Source organism: Sciurus vulgaris (genome assembly GCF_902686455.1).
Source record: "Sciurus vulgaris genome assembly, chromosome: 6".
Classification (NCBI taxonomy): domain Eukaryota; kingdom Metazoa; phylum Chordata; class Mammalia; order Rodentia; family Sciuridae; genus Sciurus; species Sciurus vulgaris.
Window position 1 is genome coordinate 132025177 of NC_136466.1, and position 21151 is coordinate 132046327.

At 40.1% G+C, this 21151-nt stretch overlaps 1 protein-coding gene and 1 pseudogene across 4 annotated transcripts in view; one reads left to right on the forward strand and one right to left on the reverse strand.

The window, feature by feature from the left end:
* The window catches only part of PARP8 (poly(ADP-ribose) polymerase family member 8), a 171178-nt gene extending 158008 nt beyond the window's left edge, over positions 1–13170 (reverse strand). The window contains exons 1-3 of one of the 3 annotated variants that reach the window (XM_079145908.1): positions 12866–13170; positions 12677–12778; positions 11685–11739 (exon numbers count right to left, since the gene is read on the reverse strand). In XM_079145908.1, coding sequence (XP_079002034.1) covers positions 11685–11739; positions 12677–12778; positions 12866–12971 — 263 coding nt within the window. In that variant the 5' untranslated portion in view covers positions 12972–13170. The remainder of the gene's footprint in view (positions 1–11684; positions 11740–12676; positions 12779–12865) is intronic. The other 2 variants (XM_079145907.1, XM_079145906.1) reach the window with 2 other exon arrangements.
* The window catches only part of LOC306663466 (transcription factor BTF3 homolog 4-like), a 123151-nt pseudogene continuing 115036 nt past the window's right edge, over positions 13037–21151 (forward strand). Inside the window, exon 1 of the transcript in view lies at positions 13037–13433. The product of the transcript in view is annotated as a transcription factor BTF3 homolog 4-like (transcript). The remainder of the gene's footprint in view (positions 13434–21151) is intronic.

Genomic DNA, 21151 nt, shown 5'->3' on the forward strand with positions numbered 1-21151 from the left:
TTTGTACTTTTGTGGGGGTGGGGGAGGGGGGCAGGCAGGCGCTTAAAACACACTGCAACATCCCCGGTACCACAAAAGGGGTAGGGAGAATTAGTAGGCATAGAATTTTTGTAATAGTTACTAACATTTCTTGAAATACTAAGTAACTATTACTTAGTTTAGTTTTAAAATCTACATCTGAATAAAACTGATGGTAGATTTCTATAAATATAAAATAAAATTTGCTTCCATGTATTTAGATACATGCCAAAACCATAATATTGGTTATCCATTTTAGTTTTGTGCCAAGGCACTTTTACTTAATAAAAAGAATTAGCTAATTTTACATTTATCTGATTCAAGTTTATATGCTTAAAGTTAAAAAAAAATATACAATTTTCTGCAGATCAGAATCCTTATGTAGAAGTTGAAAAAGTCTTAGCCAGGGGTTGGGGTTGTGGCTCAGGGGTAGAGCACTCACCTGGAATGTGTGAGGCACTGGATTCCATCCTCAGCACCACATAACAATAAGATAGTATCCGCCTACAACTAAATGATATATATTAAAAAAAAAAAAGTCTTGATCTTAGACCTTTAAAGTACACTTAAAATGTAACATTTCCATCCCAGAGGCTAGAAATATCATTTCTCTGTTTAAATAAGAAGAAAAAAAAAAAAAAAATTAGTGAAACTACTGCCATAAACTAGATTTTTCCCTGCCAAATACCTACAGCTAAAAGAATTCTGGGCATATTAAACATTAAGAATTAAAGATACTGGAAATATTTAGTTAATGACAGGAAGTCAACAATTAAGCTCATTTTAAATCAAACTAGTATGATATCAAAAAATTAAGTTTAAAGGTTTTTTTGGCCCATGTTTCATCCACTTGGAGCTAAATTCAACCAAGAATAGCAGTCTTACTGAAATCACCTAATTAATACTCACTGAAATCACTATCCTAAGCTGGTTTCCCCATAAGGATGTACTGCTCCAGAAAAACACAAAGAGAAAAAAAAAAGAGAAAGGAGAAAAAAAAATTAAAAGAATTTGACTTACAGTGAATTATTCAAATTTTTTTCTCAACTAGGTAAAAATAAATCTGACCATTCACTACAGAAATCATTTCAAATTCTGTGGTGATAGTAAAGTAATAACTGCTTTTCAGCGCTGGAAGACTTTTTTTTTCCCTGCATGTCTAGCTGTGGTGCATTTTAATGAGAAATGATGACTGCATCAGCTTTTATCCATTGGGCAGATTTTAGCATTCAGCTTAGGTCTCCCAGTCAATCTAAGACTCCGCTCTTAAGAAGATCAATGACGTGTGCTGGGCACAGTGGCACAGGCCTGTAATCCCAGCGACTAAGGAGGCTGAGTCAGGACTGTAAATTCAAGGACAGCATCAGTAACAGTGAGGCCCTAGGCAACTTAGTGAGACCCTCCCTGCCTCAAAGTAAAAATTAAAAAGGGGCTGGAGACAAAGCTCGGTGGTAAAGCTCCTCTGGGTTCAATTCCTGGTTCAATCCCCAGTAGCAAAAAAAAAAAAGAAAAAAGAAAAAAAAAGATCAAAGACATTGATACGTATGGACTGACATGAGCATTATCTCACAACAAAGAATTCATTCAGTTAAGATTCTGCACACTGCCTCTCAAATTAAGAAACCTAGACTGCCGGGCAAGGTGGCGCACACCTGTAATTCCAGACACTCAGGAGACTGAGTGAGGCGGGAAGATCACAATTTGAGACAGCCTCAGCTTCTACACAAAATAAAAAATAAAAAGGGTGAGGGGCATATAGCCACATGTACCCACCCCTCAAAAAAATAAGAATTTACTAGAGGTGCCCCTGGTATCCCTGTGAATCACAAAACTGCAAAGCATCCCCATAAGAACTCTTTTACCAGGACTGGGGGGTTTAGCTTAGTGGTAGAGTGCTTGTCTAGCATGCACAAGACCCCAGGTTCAATTCCCATTAACAAGGGGGGAAAAAACTCTACATTAAAAGGAATCATTCAAAATATCTACCTCACCTTGGGTCATTACGTTACCCAGGGAAATGTAATGACCAACACTGCCTAAGAAAAAGAAATTTGCTTCCTGCCTAACACTGAACAAGTCTGAAAAATATTTTTAAATCCCTCACGAAATTTCTCACTTGAGGGAAATGATTTTACCAAACAGATACCCTCGATGATTTTTTTAAAATGTAATGTATCAAAAGAAATATTTAGACAAATTCCAGACTTCCCTCACTATGAACTTCTCCAAAGTATATTCCTTCACAGACTGCTCACTAAGAAACTACTGCAGTCAAAGTGACAGAATTTAAGAGGGCATAATGAGTACTGATGCTACACAGAGTCATTATCTATCTAATACTTCCTTACGAGTCTGACTGCTAATCATGCTGCAAAGAAGGCTCTGCTAACTTCAGGGTTGATGAGTAAGAACAGTTGAGAGCCCTTATCACAAATGAATACAGCAGAACTGAGGGGAGAGAGAGACCCAAAGCAATGAATCCTCCTGGAGAAGTCAGCAGCATGAAATGCCAAATGCATTTTAACCAAAGCCTTCCCTGTCATCAAGCAACTTCTATAAATATTGCTGAAAATAAATTCTTCAGTGCTCAATAAGAATCAGTAATTTCCATTTCCATTACACTGTTGTTTACCCAAAAACTATTTTTAATGAGTAAGACTCAGCAGAGTTTGCCAAAGTGTTTTCCACAAAACAACTCTCTTGAGATGTCCCAGATCTGTAATCAAATAAGGCTGAAAAACACTGATATTTCATTCACCTCTTGGATATGCATAATGCACACTGTTACATAAAAGACTCTTAAAAAACCAACCCATTAAAACTGTTAAATATTGTTTAAGCATTTCCCTGACATACTTGGCCACAACCTAACATCTAATTAAACATTTTGGGAAATGCTGTCACATAATATAGGAAATATTACTCCATGTAATAAATATTATAAAATATTTACTATATATAAGGCGTTCTGATAGGAACTAGGATTCTAGTCTCTAAACAAAATACTGACATTAAAAATTTGACTTTCAATAACTGAGGCTATGTGCTTAAATTTTTTTTGGTTTGCCTTCCTTTTTTGAATGTACTTTTTTCTTCACAGATGTGAAAGGTTAACAAATGTAGCTACATTATTCTGCTCCTTGGGTCTATATATTAAATACAGTCAATGTTTTACAAGTGATGCTTGAATCATAAAAACCTGTATTTGTTTTTTAAATAAAACGACGAAAATGACAACTACAGCACTTCAGAGCTGGTTGACAAATCCATCTTTTCAATCTACATCTAAAAATGTTTAGAAATAAACCTTGAGAGAAGTCAACTGGCAGCTGGCTTTCTGCTAATTCCTGTACAGGGAAAATTGACCTGACTGTACACAGATTTCAGTAGATGTCTCCCTTTTAAATTTAACTATTTGTCATTCTCTGTTTAATACCGAGAAGGCCTCAGCCTCAAACTGGAGATCACAGATATGCAAACTACAACCCAGAAAAATTCTGCTGTTTTTGTTTTCGTTAATCTGTAATGGATGGGGACAATCTGCTCACCCCTCATCCCATCTATCCTCAGACTTCCCTAATTCTCACCTCATTCTACTCATGTTCTCACTCTATCCTTCTTATGCACAAATATATTATACATTCTAATAAACGGAAATACATTTGTGGGCAAGGGAAAGATAAAATGAAGTGGATTTTATGATAATACCAACCAAGATCTTGATATCCCAAATAACCATATTGTACAAGGCAGATGTTATCAATAAGCCTTGAACAGCTGCATGCTAAATTAATCAAAGTGCTGTTGAACAGAGAGGGGGAGGTCAATAAGCAAACAGAAGCATACTGATATCTGGTAGCCTGAGAAATAGCTATGACTGGGTAGGGATGGTGGTTCTTACAAGCCAAGAACAGGAATTTAAGGTCAATGTGGAGAAAACTATGGTCACATGTGAAAGTTTCTGAACACATACATAGGATTAAATTCAATCAAAAACAGTGGCTGGAGAGACTGAGACAAGAGGATCACATGTTCAAGGCCAGGTTGGGCAATTTAACAAAACCCTGTCTCAAAATAAAAAGGGCTGGGAATGTGGCTTACAGTTAGAAAGTTCCTGGATTCAATCCCCACTACCAAGGGAGGGAAAAAAAAAAAAAGAGTTCAGGTATAAATGATCTGGATGGGTCAGAAGTTGCAATCTCAGCAATTCCAGAGGCTGAAGCCTCAAATTCAAGACCAGCCTCGGCATGGAGGTCCTAAACTACTTAGGGAAACTGTCTCAAAATAAAAAATAAAAAGGGAAAGGGGTGTGGCTCTGAGTAAAGCATATATGTGTGTGCATGTGTACACGTGTGTGTGTGTGTGTGTGTGTGTGTGTGTGTGTGTGTGTGTGTGTGTATATATATTTTTTTAAGACAAGTTAAACTGATTGACCTAAGACAGGACCAATGGGGTATGGACTCAGTATTGATATAGGAAGGGACTGCGATGCTGCCAACAATGATTTCAGTGAGGTCAGTGGGACTGGAGGAGAGAAGAGGGTGCCATGTGAAACTTGAGACTGTGATCCCCACATCTGGCTCGAGTGATACAAGACTGACCAGGGACAGGTGGTGGAGAGAAACTTCCTTTAGAGAGGAAATGAGGGTATGTTTGGACATGACAAGTTGAGGGAAAGATGACAAATATTCAGGTGTCTGTGTCAAGCAAATAATGAGATAAAGAGAAAATGTAAATGAAGTCAAGAAAATAAATGGGAACATGAGTTTTATTAATAAAAAAAAACTCTTACTAGTCTTTCATATGGCAGATGGAAAAATGGAATTTCTTTTAAGAGAAAGAAAAGGATTACATGTCAATAACTTGACTAAATCAGTAGCAGTTATCTTAAAGTAAGATTTATCTACAAAGACAATCTACAAAAACAAATCTGGGCCAAGAATTACAAAACATTTTTAGAATTGATAAAATTTCACTTAAATGTTTTTTTTATAAATGCTGGAGAGAGTAATGATGGGAATTTAAATGGATTAGCCAAATATTTGCATAAGGATTCCACAGCCAGGGTACATAATTTTTCAGCTATGCACAGCACTGGTCTCAGAAAGTTCCCTTGCCAGCCAGTACATTTTCAGTACTGCCCTTGGTAAATACCCACTGGCGATCTCTCCCCATCCCCAAACATTTCCAACTATTCTAGTCATGCCAGTTAAACCAATGCCCCTTAAGCCTTGCATAAACATTGACTTTTACTGCAATATATCCCTACTCTGTTACTAACTCAAAGTTACATTCATTACTCTGGCCTCAGTTTCTTTAGCTATAAAATGTGTATTAGCTAACAAAATGCCTCTTTGTCCTGGAAGCCAGGGATGAGGTAATGTAGACAAGAAGCACAAGGGAGATGATGCTAAATAAATACCATTAATGGTATTACTTTCATCCATGAAATAAATGAACTTTACATTTTGTTAATATATTAGCTTCAATAAAGCTATACCTGGGTTAAATTGGTGGTTACTTTAGATCAGTGGTTTTAAACCTCATTTAACAATGAAACCCTCTTTAAAAATTTATACAGAACAGAAAAGAGAAGCTGTAATTTAAAAATGGATATGAAAACCCAGATCCTCACCTCCTCATTCAGCTTCCTTCACACTCCCTTCCCCAGCCACCCAACTTATGAGGTAGCTTTCCAGGGCTCCAAGGAAGACACTTTTTAAAAAGTCAGTATTTTGGGTAACTATATAACAAATTTATGATCAGCAAGTCCCAAGTGCCAAGAAGAACATGTTGATTTTTTATTTTAAAAAACTAGCACTCTTTTCATTCTGACACCTTGAAGAGCACTTGATGATTTCAAAATAACGCATATTCCAAGACTTCTAGAATAAGCATTTCTACGCTTCTTTCATAATGAAATTGATAAATCTTTTTAAGACGATGAAATTGCTTCTTTCATTTTCCTGGTCCTATTTATCTTGGCTGCAAACCCAGGGATGGGATAATGTAGACAAGGAGCACAGCACAGAATTCTCTACCCTGTGTGCACATATACTTCTCCTTTCTAAGGAAGTCCAAAGAAAACAAATGCCCTTTACCTGACTCTCCCAGTGGTCTCCCATAACATGTAGAATTAACACACTGGAGGGCCAAGATGGATCAGAGCCCCTAGAAAGTTTGCTTGACTTATAATTTTTTCAAAAAATCAAATTTTAATATTTTCAACTGAATGAATTATATTTACAGTTCAAACTCACCAGTGTGCCAAGGTACCAAAATGTTCTATTATTTTAAACAACTATTATTATCTGCCCCATTTGAACATGGACCCAAAGAACAAAATTTATAACCTGTCTAGGCAACTTCTGTCACTATGGATCACATGAAATTCTGCTGCAAGAAGCATCACCAGATTGAGGGCTCTTTGGGTCATTTAGTTTAGGAAATTCCTCGCTGCCTGCCAGATTCTTTAGCATTCATTTTATAATTCATTCAATATCTACTTATTGAGAAATAATGTTATATTAGGCAGTGTGATAGAGGATGGAGAAACCATAATGAATAGGATAGAGTTCCCATCCCTAATATGGTCAAAATCAAACAGATGTAAATAGAAAATTACAATACAGACAGTACCTGACATGAAGTTTCCACTTACAATTTTTCTACTGTACAATGATGCAAGAGTAACACAGATTCAGAAGAAATCATACTTTGATTTTTAAATTTTGATCTATTCCCAGGCTAGTGATATGCTGTGTGGTACTCTTACAATGCTGTGTGGCTCCCAATCAGTCACTCGATCACAAAAGGAATCAGCACTCTGCAGTGTACTGTGTTGCTAAGGGTGGATGTATCCTGTGCTTTTGCAACGTACAGTATTTTCAAACTTACCATGGGTTTAGCAGAACTTAAATCTCTTCACATGTAGAGAAGCATCTGTACATCATGACAACAAAGTTTTAGAAATACCTAACAGGGGCTGGAGATGTGGTTCAGTAATTAAGTGCCCCTGAGTTCAATCCCCAGATAAAAAAAAAAAAAAAAAAAAAAACCCTAACAGAATTACATGGGGTGGTGGGGATGCCAAAAAAGGACTTCTCAGAATATGGCTTAGCAAAGATCTCAACAATCAACAATGACTGACTGTTTCAGTGTTTCGGAATGTGGAAAGGTCCAAGAGAAAGAGGTAGCAAGTGTTTTGAGGAATTCTGGAGTACAATTAGTGTCACATCTGATTCTCCCAAACATTTATCTGGACAGACAGGAAGACACACTTCAAAGGATGCCAGTATATCCACAATCAAATGGAAGAGTGTCTATTCACACAACAGAAGAGTATACACAAGCAGATAGCCCAAACATTCTGCCATCCTACATTTCAAATTTTATAATAACTTCTAACATCTGACTTCTTATGATATACTCACACTCCTTGACTTGGAAATTCTCAATTTAATAAATGTTTATTCTCATATCCTTTCTAAAAGAAAAACATAAATGTTAGATGGTGAAAAAAGTGAGAAGTCTAGAGGCTACAATATAGTCTTGAGAAGGAAGTATTTCATATGCATGCAGAATTACAAAAATTTCAAAAGCATAAACTCTAATACAGAGAGGAATTGTGGTTTTTAAATTTTTTTTCTTTTTTTTTTTTTTTTTTCTTTTTGATACTGAGGATTAAACTCGGGCACTTTAACACTGAGCTACATCCTCAGACCTTTTTATTCTGAGACAGGGTCTCACTAGGTTGCTTAAGGTCTCACCAAGTTGCTAAAGGTTGGCCCTGAACTTTCGATCCTCCTGCCTTGGCCTCCTGCGTCTCTGGGATTATAGGTGGGCATCACTGCACCTGGCTTTTTCCCTCCAAGTTCCAATTTTAGAATCTGTTCCTGGCTGACTGCTCATACTCAGGGAATCCCAGAGAAATTCAACCTCAGAACCACAGGGTCCCCCTCACTCTTACCTTGACTTTGGTAACCACTGGCCCCAGGCACTCACTTTTCCTGTCTTCTCTTTAGCTGACACCATCTATCTTAATACCTCCTATTTCTTCTATCACTAACTCCATGTCTGACTACAAGTGAGATGAAGAACCAGAACCCCAAATCTTTGGAATTTTAAGGAGTTCCCTGTTAATCAATAAGGGAGAAAGAAACAAGAGATCATAAGTATCACAAAATGAATTTTGCATTAACTTTCAAATTGTGTACAGTTGAGGTCTGTTCTTGGCAAACCTCCTGGGAGAAAGAACCAGATAAAAACCATGGCAATCTCTGTACCACTAATGGCTGTGGAGTCATTCTAAGGAATTTTGGAATCAGGGATGTTATGAGGTCCACTGCTAGAATGAAGTAATCTTACTAAATATGCACCACAAGTTTTCAAACTAAGAGTGACACTATTAATAAATTAATAACACTTAACCACCATTTTCACTAAGTATTTTGCAACCAACGAATATCAATATTACAACTCTCAACTAAGAATCTGCATAATTTTTTGATGTTAAAGTTATGTGCATGCTCAAAAAGGTTAAGAAATCTTGTGTACACAGCAAGAATCACAGGTCTCAGGAGTACGATACAGCAGGGATACACCGTGGCTCCATAATTTAACTGAGTGAATTCTACCATGCATGTTAAACTCTAAGCCCCAGTTTGCACATCCAAATCTAAGAATAGTAATTCCATGAAACTTCCCACTGGAGAAAATTAGATTAGCTCAGTCTTTGAGCTGATCATTTTCCTCCCCCTCAATCCTCACCTAAAGTCCTAAACAACAGCTAATGTTAACAGGCCTCTTGCCCTTCACAGGACCACCAAATAAAAGGTCAATTTACTAGGCCACTGGTCAGCCCTAACAATAATCTCTTCACCATTTCATTTAGCCACAGAAACATTTTAAAAAGTAAACATTAAACATTTTTAGAAATTAATAATACAAAAAAACAAAATACTAAATATTTAACAATTACTAATACAAAAACTTCAGTTTTTTTTTTTATTAGTAACATGAAAGATCAAACTTTATAAGATGTGATTCATAGAAAGTAGGAGAGAGGAAACAGTATATTGTTTTATCTACAACTTGAATTAAAAATTATTTTTGAAATATGCTCTTGACGGTTCAGATGAAAAGGCAGTTTAATGCAATTCAAGATATCTCTCCATAAAACTCTCACTTCCTTCAAAGCTGAACTAAGTCTTTTTACCTGAAAGGACACTATTAAGCAATGTTAAAAGGTGGCAAGCACACAAAACACAGAACCAAAATACAGCAGGATTATTTTAATGTAAAATGTATGGTTGGGGTTGGGGTTGTGGCTTGGCTCAGTGGTAGAGAGCTTGCCTAGCACTTGTGAAGCACTGGGTTCAATTCTCAGTACTACATATAAATAAATGAATAAAATAAAGATCAATCAACATCTAAATAAATTTTTTTTAAATAAATAAAATAAAACGCACGGTGGCATTCACTCAGTATGGGAAATAGATAATAGTCTTGTTTTGTTTCTGGTGGTGCTGGAGATTGACCCTATGGGCATGCTACCTCTGAGCCATGTACATTCCCAATCCTTTTTTCTTTTATTTTGAAAATAAAATAGAATAAATTAAAAACTTAGGGTATCCCTAAATTGCCCAGAATTTCCTTGAACCTATGATCCTCCTGTTTCAGCCACTTGAGTTGCTGTGATTGCAAGCAATTAGAGGTGTGTACCACTATACCCAATTAAATGTTTCTAATGTAGGTAATGAAAACAGTAATTTTTTTTTAATTTTTAAGAAAAAAGTGTCTTTCTGCCCTCAAGTACAAACAATAAAGGGATTATCTAACATATTACATATACTAAAGCAACTTTTGATGCTGTATTATAGAACAAGTTTTGAGAAGACAACAATCATTCATTTTCACCAGTCCCAAATATTTCAATCCAGGACAAAAGCAAAGCATGAAACCTTAGGAAGATTACATAGAAAAGGAAGCACTTCTTTAAGAATACCACAGTACTTGTTCCTACAGTCAAAACTGATGTTATCTTGATTAATTAATTATTAATCTCAACATGCTGGCCTTACTCCTGAAAGCATCCATACCTTCTCCACCTCCAACTATGTGAACTGCTAGTTTAGTAACTTGCTGATGAAGAATCTTAACTGCAGTATCTAACAGATCTTAGAGATTAAGTGTGTGCTTTACCCCCTCATTGTACAGACAAGCAAACTGACACCAAAAGAACTAAAGTATCTTACAATCAGAAAACTGATTAGTTAAAAAGCCCACTCATTCCTGTCCACACATTCAACTAGAACAGCTACAACCCTGACAACAGACAACCCAGCAAATATCCACCCGATCGCATCAAAATGTTTTCTGTGAGCCACAGAGCACGTTTAAACTGTTAAATTAAAACAAAAGGACATCACTCATTTAATATTCTCCTTTGGATATTAAATGTACAAGGGGCATTAATTTAATCAAATATACTCTAATTTAACTTTATCCACTAATTACAAAAATGATGGCACACTCCAAAATTTAATCAAGTAATTTTATTCTCGCCCAAAAAATAACTGAAGTTCAATGATTCACTGCTGTATTTTCAACTATCAAATCAATAATACACCAATCCTAGGGCTTAGATATACCATCTACATGGGAAACAGGACAACCTTTTCCATTAGAGTTTTTTGAGATGTAAAATACAACACAGATCCTGTTTTAAAGGTTCAAATTAATATCAAGTTTTTAAAAAGTATTTACAGAAGAAAGCTTTTTTCGCAATTTTTATGTTTCCATTAGCTAAGAGAGATTTTGGAATGTGGTCAAAAGATATTGAATGTCAAGTCCTAACAGCAGGGCTGAGATGAAGAGTCCCAGTTCTCCTACATGGCCACTGCTTTTATAACCAGGGTTGTCCCTAAAAGGATTAGGAGAAAATCCTAACTTCACAGATGAAAACACCAAGGTATATTCGAATAGCTACCTTTCAGTTTAACTACCTCCTCAATAAAAAACTGGATTTGGGCTTGTTTCAAACTGTTGACAATTTACTATTAAAATGTGAACCTCTCATTCTTCCCCCATATAAAGAAGTCATTCACTCCAGTTACACATAACTCTCCGAATCCTTTCCTACAACTAAATGTGAAAACCAAAATACCTCTCCTTAGAAAAAAGAAAGCAAGCAAGCTGTATGGAGAATTGGCAGGCTGCATGTTTATATCAAGCTTTAGAAAACATGAAAACCTACAGCCCCAACTCACCAGGAAAATCACCACGTGTGATCAAACTATTTTGTGATATTTTATGTCTTTTATGCATTTCACTTCATACCCAGCATTCCAGTTTTACACCGGCTCGCCTCTATCAACCCCAAAACGCCTCAAGAGCAATCTACTACTACAGCAGAACAGTTTTAACCGAAAGAGTTCTGCTCGCTGCCCGTAGCGTGGTTTTAGAAACACTTGAATCAAACCTATTTATTTTCCCTTTGCTACTTAAAACGTGGGGACATCAGACTTAGGACCTGGCTACAGAAAATCAGCAAGAATTAAATAAACAAGCAAACAAAATACCATACCCGAACACGGAATACGCTAAGAACAAAGGAAACACAAGCGTGTGAACAGGAAATGAAGCAACTCTATCCACATAAATACCTTTTGGGGCCGCCAACGTAGGTGAAAGTAAAGGTGGAGTCTGAGTATCTGAAATCTGAAACGGAAAGTCCTGTTAAAAGCTATCCCTCGACTGGATTTCTTTTAGCCCCAATCCTGACTTGAACCCCTTATTTACCGGAGCCTAGGGGAGGCCTGGACCCGCGGGAGGCGAGGGCTGGAGAGCCGCGAGGTCTCGGCTCCCCGTCGCGCGGGAGGGGATGCTGCGCACCCCCCGCCGGGTGCAACGGGAGGCCGCCCCCCGCAACAAGTGCCGGGTGCCATGGCAACGGCGGGAATTTCCCGGTCGGGCGGCCGGAAGCGGCCCCCGCCGGGCTTCGGGCTGCGAAAGCAAAATCTGATCCCTCTTTCGGGGGAGCAAAATGGACGAAAGGCGACCACCAGGCTGGAGCGCTGTGTGCCTCGGGAGCCCTAGTAATCACTTCACTTTCCGGGGCACTACCTTGCCAGCCGGAGAACCCAGGGAGCCGAAGGGGCCGGGGATCCGGCCAGCGCTGGCCCCGAGGGGCCTCGGCGCCAGGCGCAGCAGAGGAGCGCAGCGCAGCGCAGCGGGCTCCATTCCCGGCCACCGCCGCTCAGCCCATTGCGCAAACCCGGCGGGTCCAACCCGCCCCGCTCGGCCGCTACTGCTGGAACCGGGAGGCGGACTTGGACGCTTCGGGCGTCTCCAGGGGCTGGAATACAACGCCCGGCCCCTCCGCCTAGACCCCTGCTCCGGCCACCCAGGTTCTGCCCCCAAAGCTGGTGGCTGCCCTAGACTTGGGGGGAGGGGGAGAGGATAGACTGGCGCCCCTTCCCCCTTTTGGCTCCCACTCTCGTTGCAGCAGCTGTTGCCAAATGAACCCCGGAATGGGGACGTGCAACCCACCCACACCCAGCCACACAAGTCGCGGTCAGAAAACTGGGCAGGAGGGCGGCGGGCGGGCGAGAGGAGCTGGCTCTGGGTCCGAGGCTCTGGAGAGGCGAGAACTCACCTGCAAACAGGCAGTCTTTCTCGGCTCTGGACTTCTGGATCACGACGTCGATATCCTTCTGAATTCGCTCTTGCCTTGAACACATCCCCATGAAATAAATCCCTGGAAAAGAAGCAGCCGCTATTTCCACCCCACCCCACCCCCCTCGCACGCTTCCAGCTTTCGTAAATATTCAGTTAAAAATGAAACCTCTGGCCGAGGCAGGGGCTGAAGGCGAAGTGGTTTCGGAAGTGATCCCGGGTGAGAGAGGAGGAGGTGGTGGAGGAGGAGGAGGAGGGGGAGGTCGGCTTTGCATTCCCAGATGTGACCGCCCAGCTGCTGCTCGCCGCTGCTGGATTCCAATTTCCTCCCCTCCTGACAATGGATGGTGATGACACCGAGTCTCACTTTCTCCCTCCCCCGCCCGGACTAACGGCCGTGGGGGGCCGAGGGTGCCGGGGACCGCCGGAGAGCGATCACCGGCGGGGCGGCGGGCGCCGGCGAGGGGCGAGCCCCGCTACGACTCACGCGCGCACACCCCTCGCGGCCCGCACGCCGGCCTTCCACACCCGCGCACACTCGCGCCCGCGGGCGGCGGCGGCCGTGCCCAGGCTGCTGCAGCGCCGCCCGCCCGCCGCAGACCCTCCCGCGCCCGCCGCCGGGTCACCCAGCCCGGCCGCGCGCCGCCGGGGCTTTAATAGTATCCGCCATCCCCAGCGCAGGCTGGATTTCCCCACCCCCGACCTCCACTCGCGCCGGCAGCTGAGTGACAATGTAGGTAGTGAAGATTCCCTGGGGCTCCCAGCGTTCCCTCCCCCCTCCGCCACTTTTATGAATTCGACTCCACTTTCAAAAGGAATTATGAGTCATATGGAAAACCCAAACCCGAGTGGCTGGGAGGGAGAAAGGGGGGGGATCTTTAAAAATTAAATAAATAAAGTGAACAAATCTTTCCTTGTTGCCACATCAGGCGAGATGGAAAAAGCCTTGAAATTACTCCAGACACGCACCCTCCGACTCCATGCCCGAGTTTATTTATTTATGTACTTACTTATGTACTGATTTATTTTCTCCCAGGTCGAAGTAGTTCAGCACACTTTGGGCGCCCTCTGTGAAAAGCAGCCCCTTTTGAGGGACTTCCTCCACTTCCAAAGACTCGCTAATTCTTCCCTGTGGTTCATTAAAAAAAAAAAAAAAAAAAAAAAAGCCAGAAACAATTAGAATGTGCCAGGGTCGCCCAACCACGTGAATATCCGCTTGGCTTTTAAAAAGCCACCTTTTTGCCATCTAGTCTAGGGAAAACCCCGCAACCATGTTCTCTTGTTTAGAAATGAGACTAGAAAGGAGACGCTGCTCAGACCCTCACTTCTTGTCCTGCCTAAGGACACCTTGGGCTGATGTCGTTGGCCCACCTTTACTGCCACATGTAATATGAGTAAGCGCCCTCGTGGACTTTTCTCTACTGAGGTACCCCACCCCCACTTCTGCGGACAATGTCTCGTTTTGTTTTGCATTTCAAGTGCCTTGTGCAGTGCCTGGAATACAGGAGGGAGGTCTAAATGCTGACTGAATGCATGCATGGATGGATGAGGGTTCCTTGCAGTCTTTCTTCATAGGTACTCCAGTTTCAATCAGCTTTCTCATCAGCATAAGTTTCCAAGAGTTGACAAACTGGCTCAGACCCTTACTCAGTCCAGTTCTGATTCTGACATTGGCAACATGATGTTTAGGAGAGTAAGAATGTCATACCAGATACATGCTTAAAATTCTAGCAAAACAAGAGCAAGAGAAAACAGAGGTTCCAATTCCTCATCTTGCAGGAAAGAAAACATTAAGAAAAGATTTGTTGTACAGCCATGCTCACGGTGAGTTATAAAGTACCTCTGCATTCTCTAGATCCACTGCAGCTTTTATTTCGGCTCAGTCCTCTCCTGAAATGCTTCCTGACTGGGGAGGGACAGGTTCAAGTCCTTGGCTGTGCTGGTTTGTGCGGGCCCCTGAACCACCAAAAGCACTTTCCTCTTCTCCACATCGTCACTGAGTTCCCTAAGTATGTTCTTTGTCCGTCATGTTCTCTACCTTCTCTATAAGGCTGAAAATTTATTAGCTCACAAGAATTGTTCTAATAGTTGTCTAGCCACAAGGCTTATATTTTCAAAGTATGACACTTACTACACATAAATTTAAAATAGCTTTAAAGCTAAAAAATGTTTTTGCCTGGATCACCTCTTAGTTTACTACTCACTCCATAAAATAGACCTCCCTGTGAGCTGTCCTATATCTGATTTTCTTCAAGTTTAACAGGCTGCCCTGCTTTTGTTAAACAAAGCTAACCTCACCGTTCTTGCCCTTAAGGTGTGATATATTTAAAAATTTTTTAAGTGTTAAGGGGGGGTAACATAAAAAAATTAAAAACAACTTTACTATCTATATCAATTTTTCAAGGTCAGCTTCTCCCATAAACCTGTATCAAAACATCAGTGCCCCAGGCTAGATCTTTATAGATCTGCCCTCAACCAGGGTCCTTGCTCCATCTCAGGCTCTTACTTAAATATTAAGATTCCTGCTGGGTGTGGTGGTACATGCCTGTAATCTCAGTGACTCAGGAGGCTAAGGCAGGAGGACTGCAAATTTGCGGCCAGCCTCAGCAATTTAGCAAGACCATAAGCAACTTGGTGAGACCCTTTCTCAAAATAAAAAAAGGGTTTAGGGATGTGGTTCAATGGCAAAGTATACCTGGGTCAATCCCCAGTACATACATACATACATACATACATACATACATACATATTTAGCTTCCTAGTGCTTAAAAACTCCTTTACTGAAAATTATAATGATTTTTGAGATGAGACAGTACTATCCCTGCCTTTATCACTCATATGCACATATATACTTCCTTGCAATCAAGAACATAGCATATAATAGGCCTTCACTGGCTTGTTAAAATCAACATTCAGGATGAGGGAGATCTCTGGTGGTGTCCCATAATAAATTAAAGATAATAATTTATATGTTGGGTCATAAAGTCTAGTTGAAAAACTCATCCACTTAGAAAAATGATCTCAAGCCAAAATGTAAATTCCTTGCCTATGGTGAAAGGCCCAACTGCAAAAGTATAAGGTAATGGTCATGTAGCATTAAGTTCAACAATGTCATGTTGGTGTGTAAGCTATTGATATAAAATAGGTCCAGAACTTATTAAGTACCAGGTACTGCTCTAAAAGCTTTACAATATTAATTTTATTTGACCTTGACAATAACACTATATAGTAGCTGTTATTATTCTTCACATTTTACAGAAGAGAAAAAGGAGGCACAATGGGGTTTAATTAACTCCTCAAAGGTAGGACTGGGCCTTTCACGAATGTTTTCCTCTCTCCAAAACTTTTTAGCAGTTGAACTGAACTTAAGGGAGATAAATGATCAGTAATTTCACTGGAAAGTAGCCAGGCACAGAGGTACACACCTGTAATTCTCCCAGTGATTTGGGAGACTGAGGCAGGAGGATCAAATGTTCAAGGCCAGCATGGGCAATTTAGTGAGACACTGTCTCAAAATAAAAACTGGAAAGGACTGGGAATGTAACTCAGTGGTAAAGCACTCCTGGGTTCAACACATGCCTCCACCCCCATACCACAAAAAAATAAGGTAAAAAGAGAAGAAATCTCACTGGAAAGTAAACTGGTCCTGCCAATGGCCACAGGTCAAAAGTGAAACCAGTGAGACCATATAATAGATTCTAAGGGAGGCCTGAGGCCTGTGCCTTCTGAAAATAGTCTCTGCCAGCGGCAGTTTTATTTCCCTTTCCTGTATTGCACTTCCTTTCTCAAATGATCCACCTCTTAGTAAAGTCTTAAGGAAAGAGCCTGACCTCAGCTATTCCAGGGGAATTGAGAAAAGAAGAGAGGCTAAGCAAAGGAGGCAGGATTATAGCATCTCCCAAAAGCAAGACAACGTCATGAGCTGGGAACGCCCAGCAGCCAGGGTCCCTGGTAGAAAGAACCCCCTGTAGCAGAATCAGGGCAAGAAAGGGTGGTCCAAGGCATCCTGGTTGCAAGCAACCACAAAGGGCCTTTCAACCAGGTTGAGAAATGGAAAGTCACCAGATCTCAAAAGTGCTTTTCAATTACTGGATTTATGTAATTTCTCCTTGAAGTAGTTTCTTAGTGAAAAGAAATGCATAAAATTCAAAATGCCTGCTAGGTCCAATTGGCCTCTTCTAGTTCTTTTTCTTTTTCAGGGTATTGGGGATTGAAACCAGGGCTGCTCTACCACTGAGCGTTCCTCACCCATGGCCTCTTCTAAATAGAGTGGGCTTACTTTTCAATACTACTAGTACTTTTGTGTTTTGTTTTGGGAGAAAATAATTCTGGTTTCTTTGTTTCATTTTGTTTACCTCATTGGATAAGTCTAGTAATCAAATTATGAGCAAATCAAAAGCAGCTGTGAATAAATTTGAAAAATTGAAGAGTATTTTAGGTGGTTTAGTGTGAAATTTGTCACGTCACCGTTTCATTCTTACCATACATCCTAAGTTCAAACAGGACAACACAATGACGGCATTGAAGTTTTATGCCCTTTTCTAGCATTTTACTGGACCCTACTAATACCAAAACTACATCATGAAACCTGAACTCTTTCTAGTTCCAAGTTTTGCTTTAATGTTGACTCATTTTTCTTTCACTACATGTTATTTCCCCTTCCCGCCCTATGTTAGAAATGCTAGTGTGCGGCATGGAAGCAAACACATGCTCAAAGGTAGCTTAGCGAAACTTTACTTCTACTGAAGGGTGTACCACACAGTGCCACACAAGCACACTTGGGTGGGCGGTCCACCTGTGCTTATCCCTAGCACAGGACTACCCCTTGCTCTGGTAGGAGGAGCTCAGGTTTACTATCTATGAGATTGGTTCATTTTAAAATTGGGCTGCAGTTAAAATAGCTACGATTGGATACAGGTTGGGAAGCTCAAAATGGCTATGATTGGATCTAACATTCCAATGAAAGTTAAATACTGTACACTGAAAATGGACCACGGAACTTTGTATTTCTGAAACCTAGAAGCATCCTTAGTCCTAGATAGTGTCAACCACCCCGCTGCATCTCGTGTAAACAAACTCCTCAGTTTATACTACTTTATATTATTTTTTTTATTTGAATACATTCTTCTCCTTTTCTTTCTATCTGATACCAGGAGTTGAACCCAGGGCCTCATGCATGAGCTACATCCCCAGTCCCTACCCTTTAAAAAAAAGCATTTATTTGTTTTTTAACTGTAGACAGACACAATACCTTTATTGTATTTATTTTTATTTTTACATGTTGCTGAGGATCAAACCCAGTGCCTCACATGTGCTAGGCAAGCGCTCTACCACTGAGCTACCCTTTCTTATTTTGAAACAGGGTCTGGTCATGTTGCCCAGGCTAGCCTTGACCTTTTTGCAATGCTCCTTCCTCAGCATCCTGTGTAATTGAAATTACAGGTGTGCACCAGTGCACCTGGTATCCTTTATTTTGTTTTTTAAATACATTTTTAGTTGTCAGTGGACCTTTATTTGTTTATATGTGGTGCTAAGATTCGAACCCACTGCCTCACACATGCTAGGCAAGCGCTTTACCACTGAGCCACAACCCCAGCCCTGGTATTCTTTATTTTTAAAAGTACATAAATACTGCATGAAATATTATCAATACAAATGATTTGAGACACATATTAGTGCATGGAGTCAAATGTCAAAATTCCCATCCATCCAAACTCCTAATTCTTTTTCTTTTCTTTTCTTTTTTCTTTTTCTTTTTTTTTTTCTTTTGAGAAAAATGAAAATTAAGGTTTATTGCTTTGCTAGCAAAAGAGAAACACAGGGGACTCCTGTCCCAAAGGCTATGATTCCACCTGTGAGCAGGAACAGGGGGCTTTTGTTGAAGAGGGGATTCAAAGGCTACATTCCACGTGTTCTGTGTTGGAGTTGTATTTCATGTGTTAATTTGGGAGATAGTCATTTCGGAGATCTTCTGGTACTATCTCCAAAAGTTGGATTACTTGTTCCTATGGTGGATGTGTACCCAGGAACAGATAACTCTGCCTGGGATGGGGAAGAAAGGTAATCCTGTTTCCCCTGAGATTAGGGCATGGGAGAGATTAGGGAGGAGCAGGGAGAGAGGAAGAGAAAGAAACATGTCCATTTTAAAAATAAGTTGCAGTGGCAGAGCAGCAAGGATTATATTTAAAGCATAAAGTAGACCACCATTTCAATTCCCCACTGTCAATTTCTACATTCCATTTCTATGGGAAAATCGGGGCATCTCCAAACTGCTTCCTGCTGAAAGGGCGCAAAGTACACATATTTATACTGTAATGTGGCTGTGATCAATCATCTTGTCATGTCCGCACTATCAGGACAGTGGGAAGATTTGACTGGGAATGTGAGCTTTCTTTAGTTACAAAGGTGCTATAGTACTGGTTTTGATCGGTTTGGTGGTAAATATGTGAAACATTTGAAAAAGAAAAGGGGGGGGGGGCAAAGTCGGGGGAAGTAACCCAGAGTACTTATTCTCTCTCAGGTGGGGCGTGGACAGTTAAGGGCATTCAGCATCAGAGCAGTCTAGAGGTCCACAGTGGCAGATGGCATGTGACTAGACAAGACATGCATAGGGCAGGGCGCCTGTAAATGGCCAAAGTTGTTTTCACTTGCCTGAATTCAGTTTCCTTTTACTCAATGTGGACCATAATGGAGTAGCCTGTACCATCTCCCAACCCTCTTGCAGTTGACTCTCAAGTTTGTCAGCACAATGAATCCTCAGCATGGAAGTGTGGTTCCTTGGAAAGTCAGGCCTGCCCAAGAAAGCCAGAGTGGGTACTGCTTTCAGGTCCCATCTGGGTTGCCAAATTTGTTGCCGAAAGCTCAGTCCTTGTCCCCAGTGCCAATCCAATAATGAGGACATGGTTTGGAGAAAAAAGAAAAAGAAGATTTAACGCTTTGCTAGCAAAGGAGAAACACATGGGACTACTGTCCGAAAGACTGATTCTCCCAAACTCCTAATCCTATTCCTCACCCCAGCAGTAACAACTATTAATAATTATTTAGGAATCTTCTCATTCTTACATTCATATAGCCCTACAAGAGTATAAATATGTTGATAGATTTGTGCATATAACTTTTAATTTATACAGAACCAAACAATACATGTTGTTCTACAACATGATGTGTCTACTTGTCTTGAACAACTTGTCCACATCAGTGCAAAGAGATCTACCTCATTCTTTCAGTCACTGCAGAGAATTGTAACAAATGAACTGCACCCTAATATATTTTAACCACGCCTCTGCAGTCATGATGGCCTTTCCAAAACGTTTTGTGATTAAGACAATTTGCAATAAATGCACATCTTTATGCACAGTTTCAGCAGTTTCTTTGGGATAAATTGTTAGAAGTAGATTGACTAGATCACAGGGAACTGGCGATTTTGATAGATACAACCAATTGTTCTCAAAATTGCTTCATCATTCTATACCCCATCAACTATATTTTAGAATACCTAATTCTCTGTAACATTCCTAGCAGTAGACACCATCTGTCTTTAATTTTTTTTCTAAACAGCTGAATGAAAAAATTCATCTTATTTTTATTTGACTTCCCTGTTCATTAGTGAAATTGGGCATTATTCCAACTATTAAGTGACAATTTGTATAATTTGTTTGTTTGTTTGTTTTGATACTGGAGATTGAACCCAGGGGCACTCTACCACTGAACTATTGCTCCAGCTCTTTTTTTCTTTTTTTTTTTTTAATATTTTTTTTTTTAGTGCTGATAGACCTTTATTTTATTCTTTTATTTATATGTGGTGCTGAGAATCAAACCCAGTGCCTAACACATGCTAAGCAAGTGCTCTCCACTGAGCCACAACCCCAGCACCCCCAGCCCTTTTTATTTTATTTTGAGACAGTATTTCACCAAGTTGCTCATGCTAGTCTCCAATTTGTGATTCTCCTGCCTTTTCCTCTCAAGTGGCAGAGATTATAGGCATAGGCCATTCACAATCAGCTGTATCATTTCTTTGTATGATCACTCATGGTAACTTTTCTCTATTTTCCTACTGAGTTTTCTGACTTTATATTACAGAATTTATTCATAAGAGGTCTTGTAGATTCTGGGTAGCAATCCCTTTTCCGTTGTATTCTTCAGTCATACAGAAGTTATAAATTTTTATTTACCAAAAATTTTAAAACTCCAAACTAATTTTAAACTCCGAACTTCAAAGAAATTCTTTCCTGATTTCTCCAAGTCTGTTATCTTCCCTCTTCCTGAACTTTCTTTTTATATACAGTAAGTTCCTTCAAGGCAGAAATTGTTGTGATTCACCTTGGTAATCACCAAATGCTATATAATAGTGACTATTTTAATAGAATGCACAGTAGTTCACTGGATAAGTATTGGGTTGATGTGAGGTCTTAATTATTGTCTTTTATTGTTGTTGTTTAAATTCCCATAAATTTAG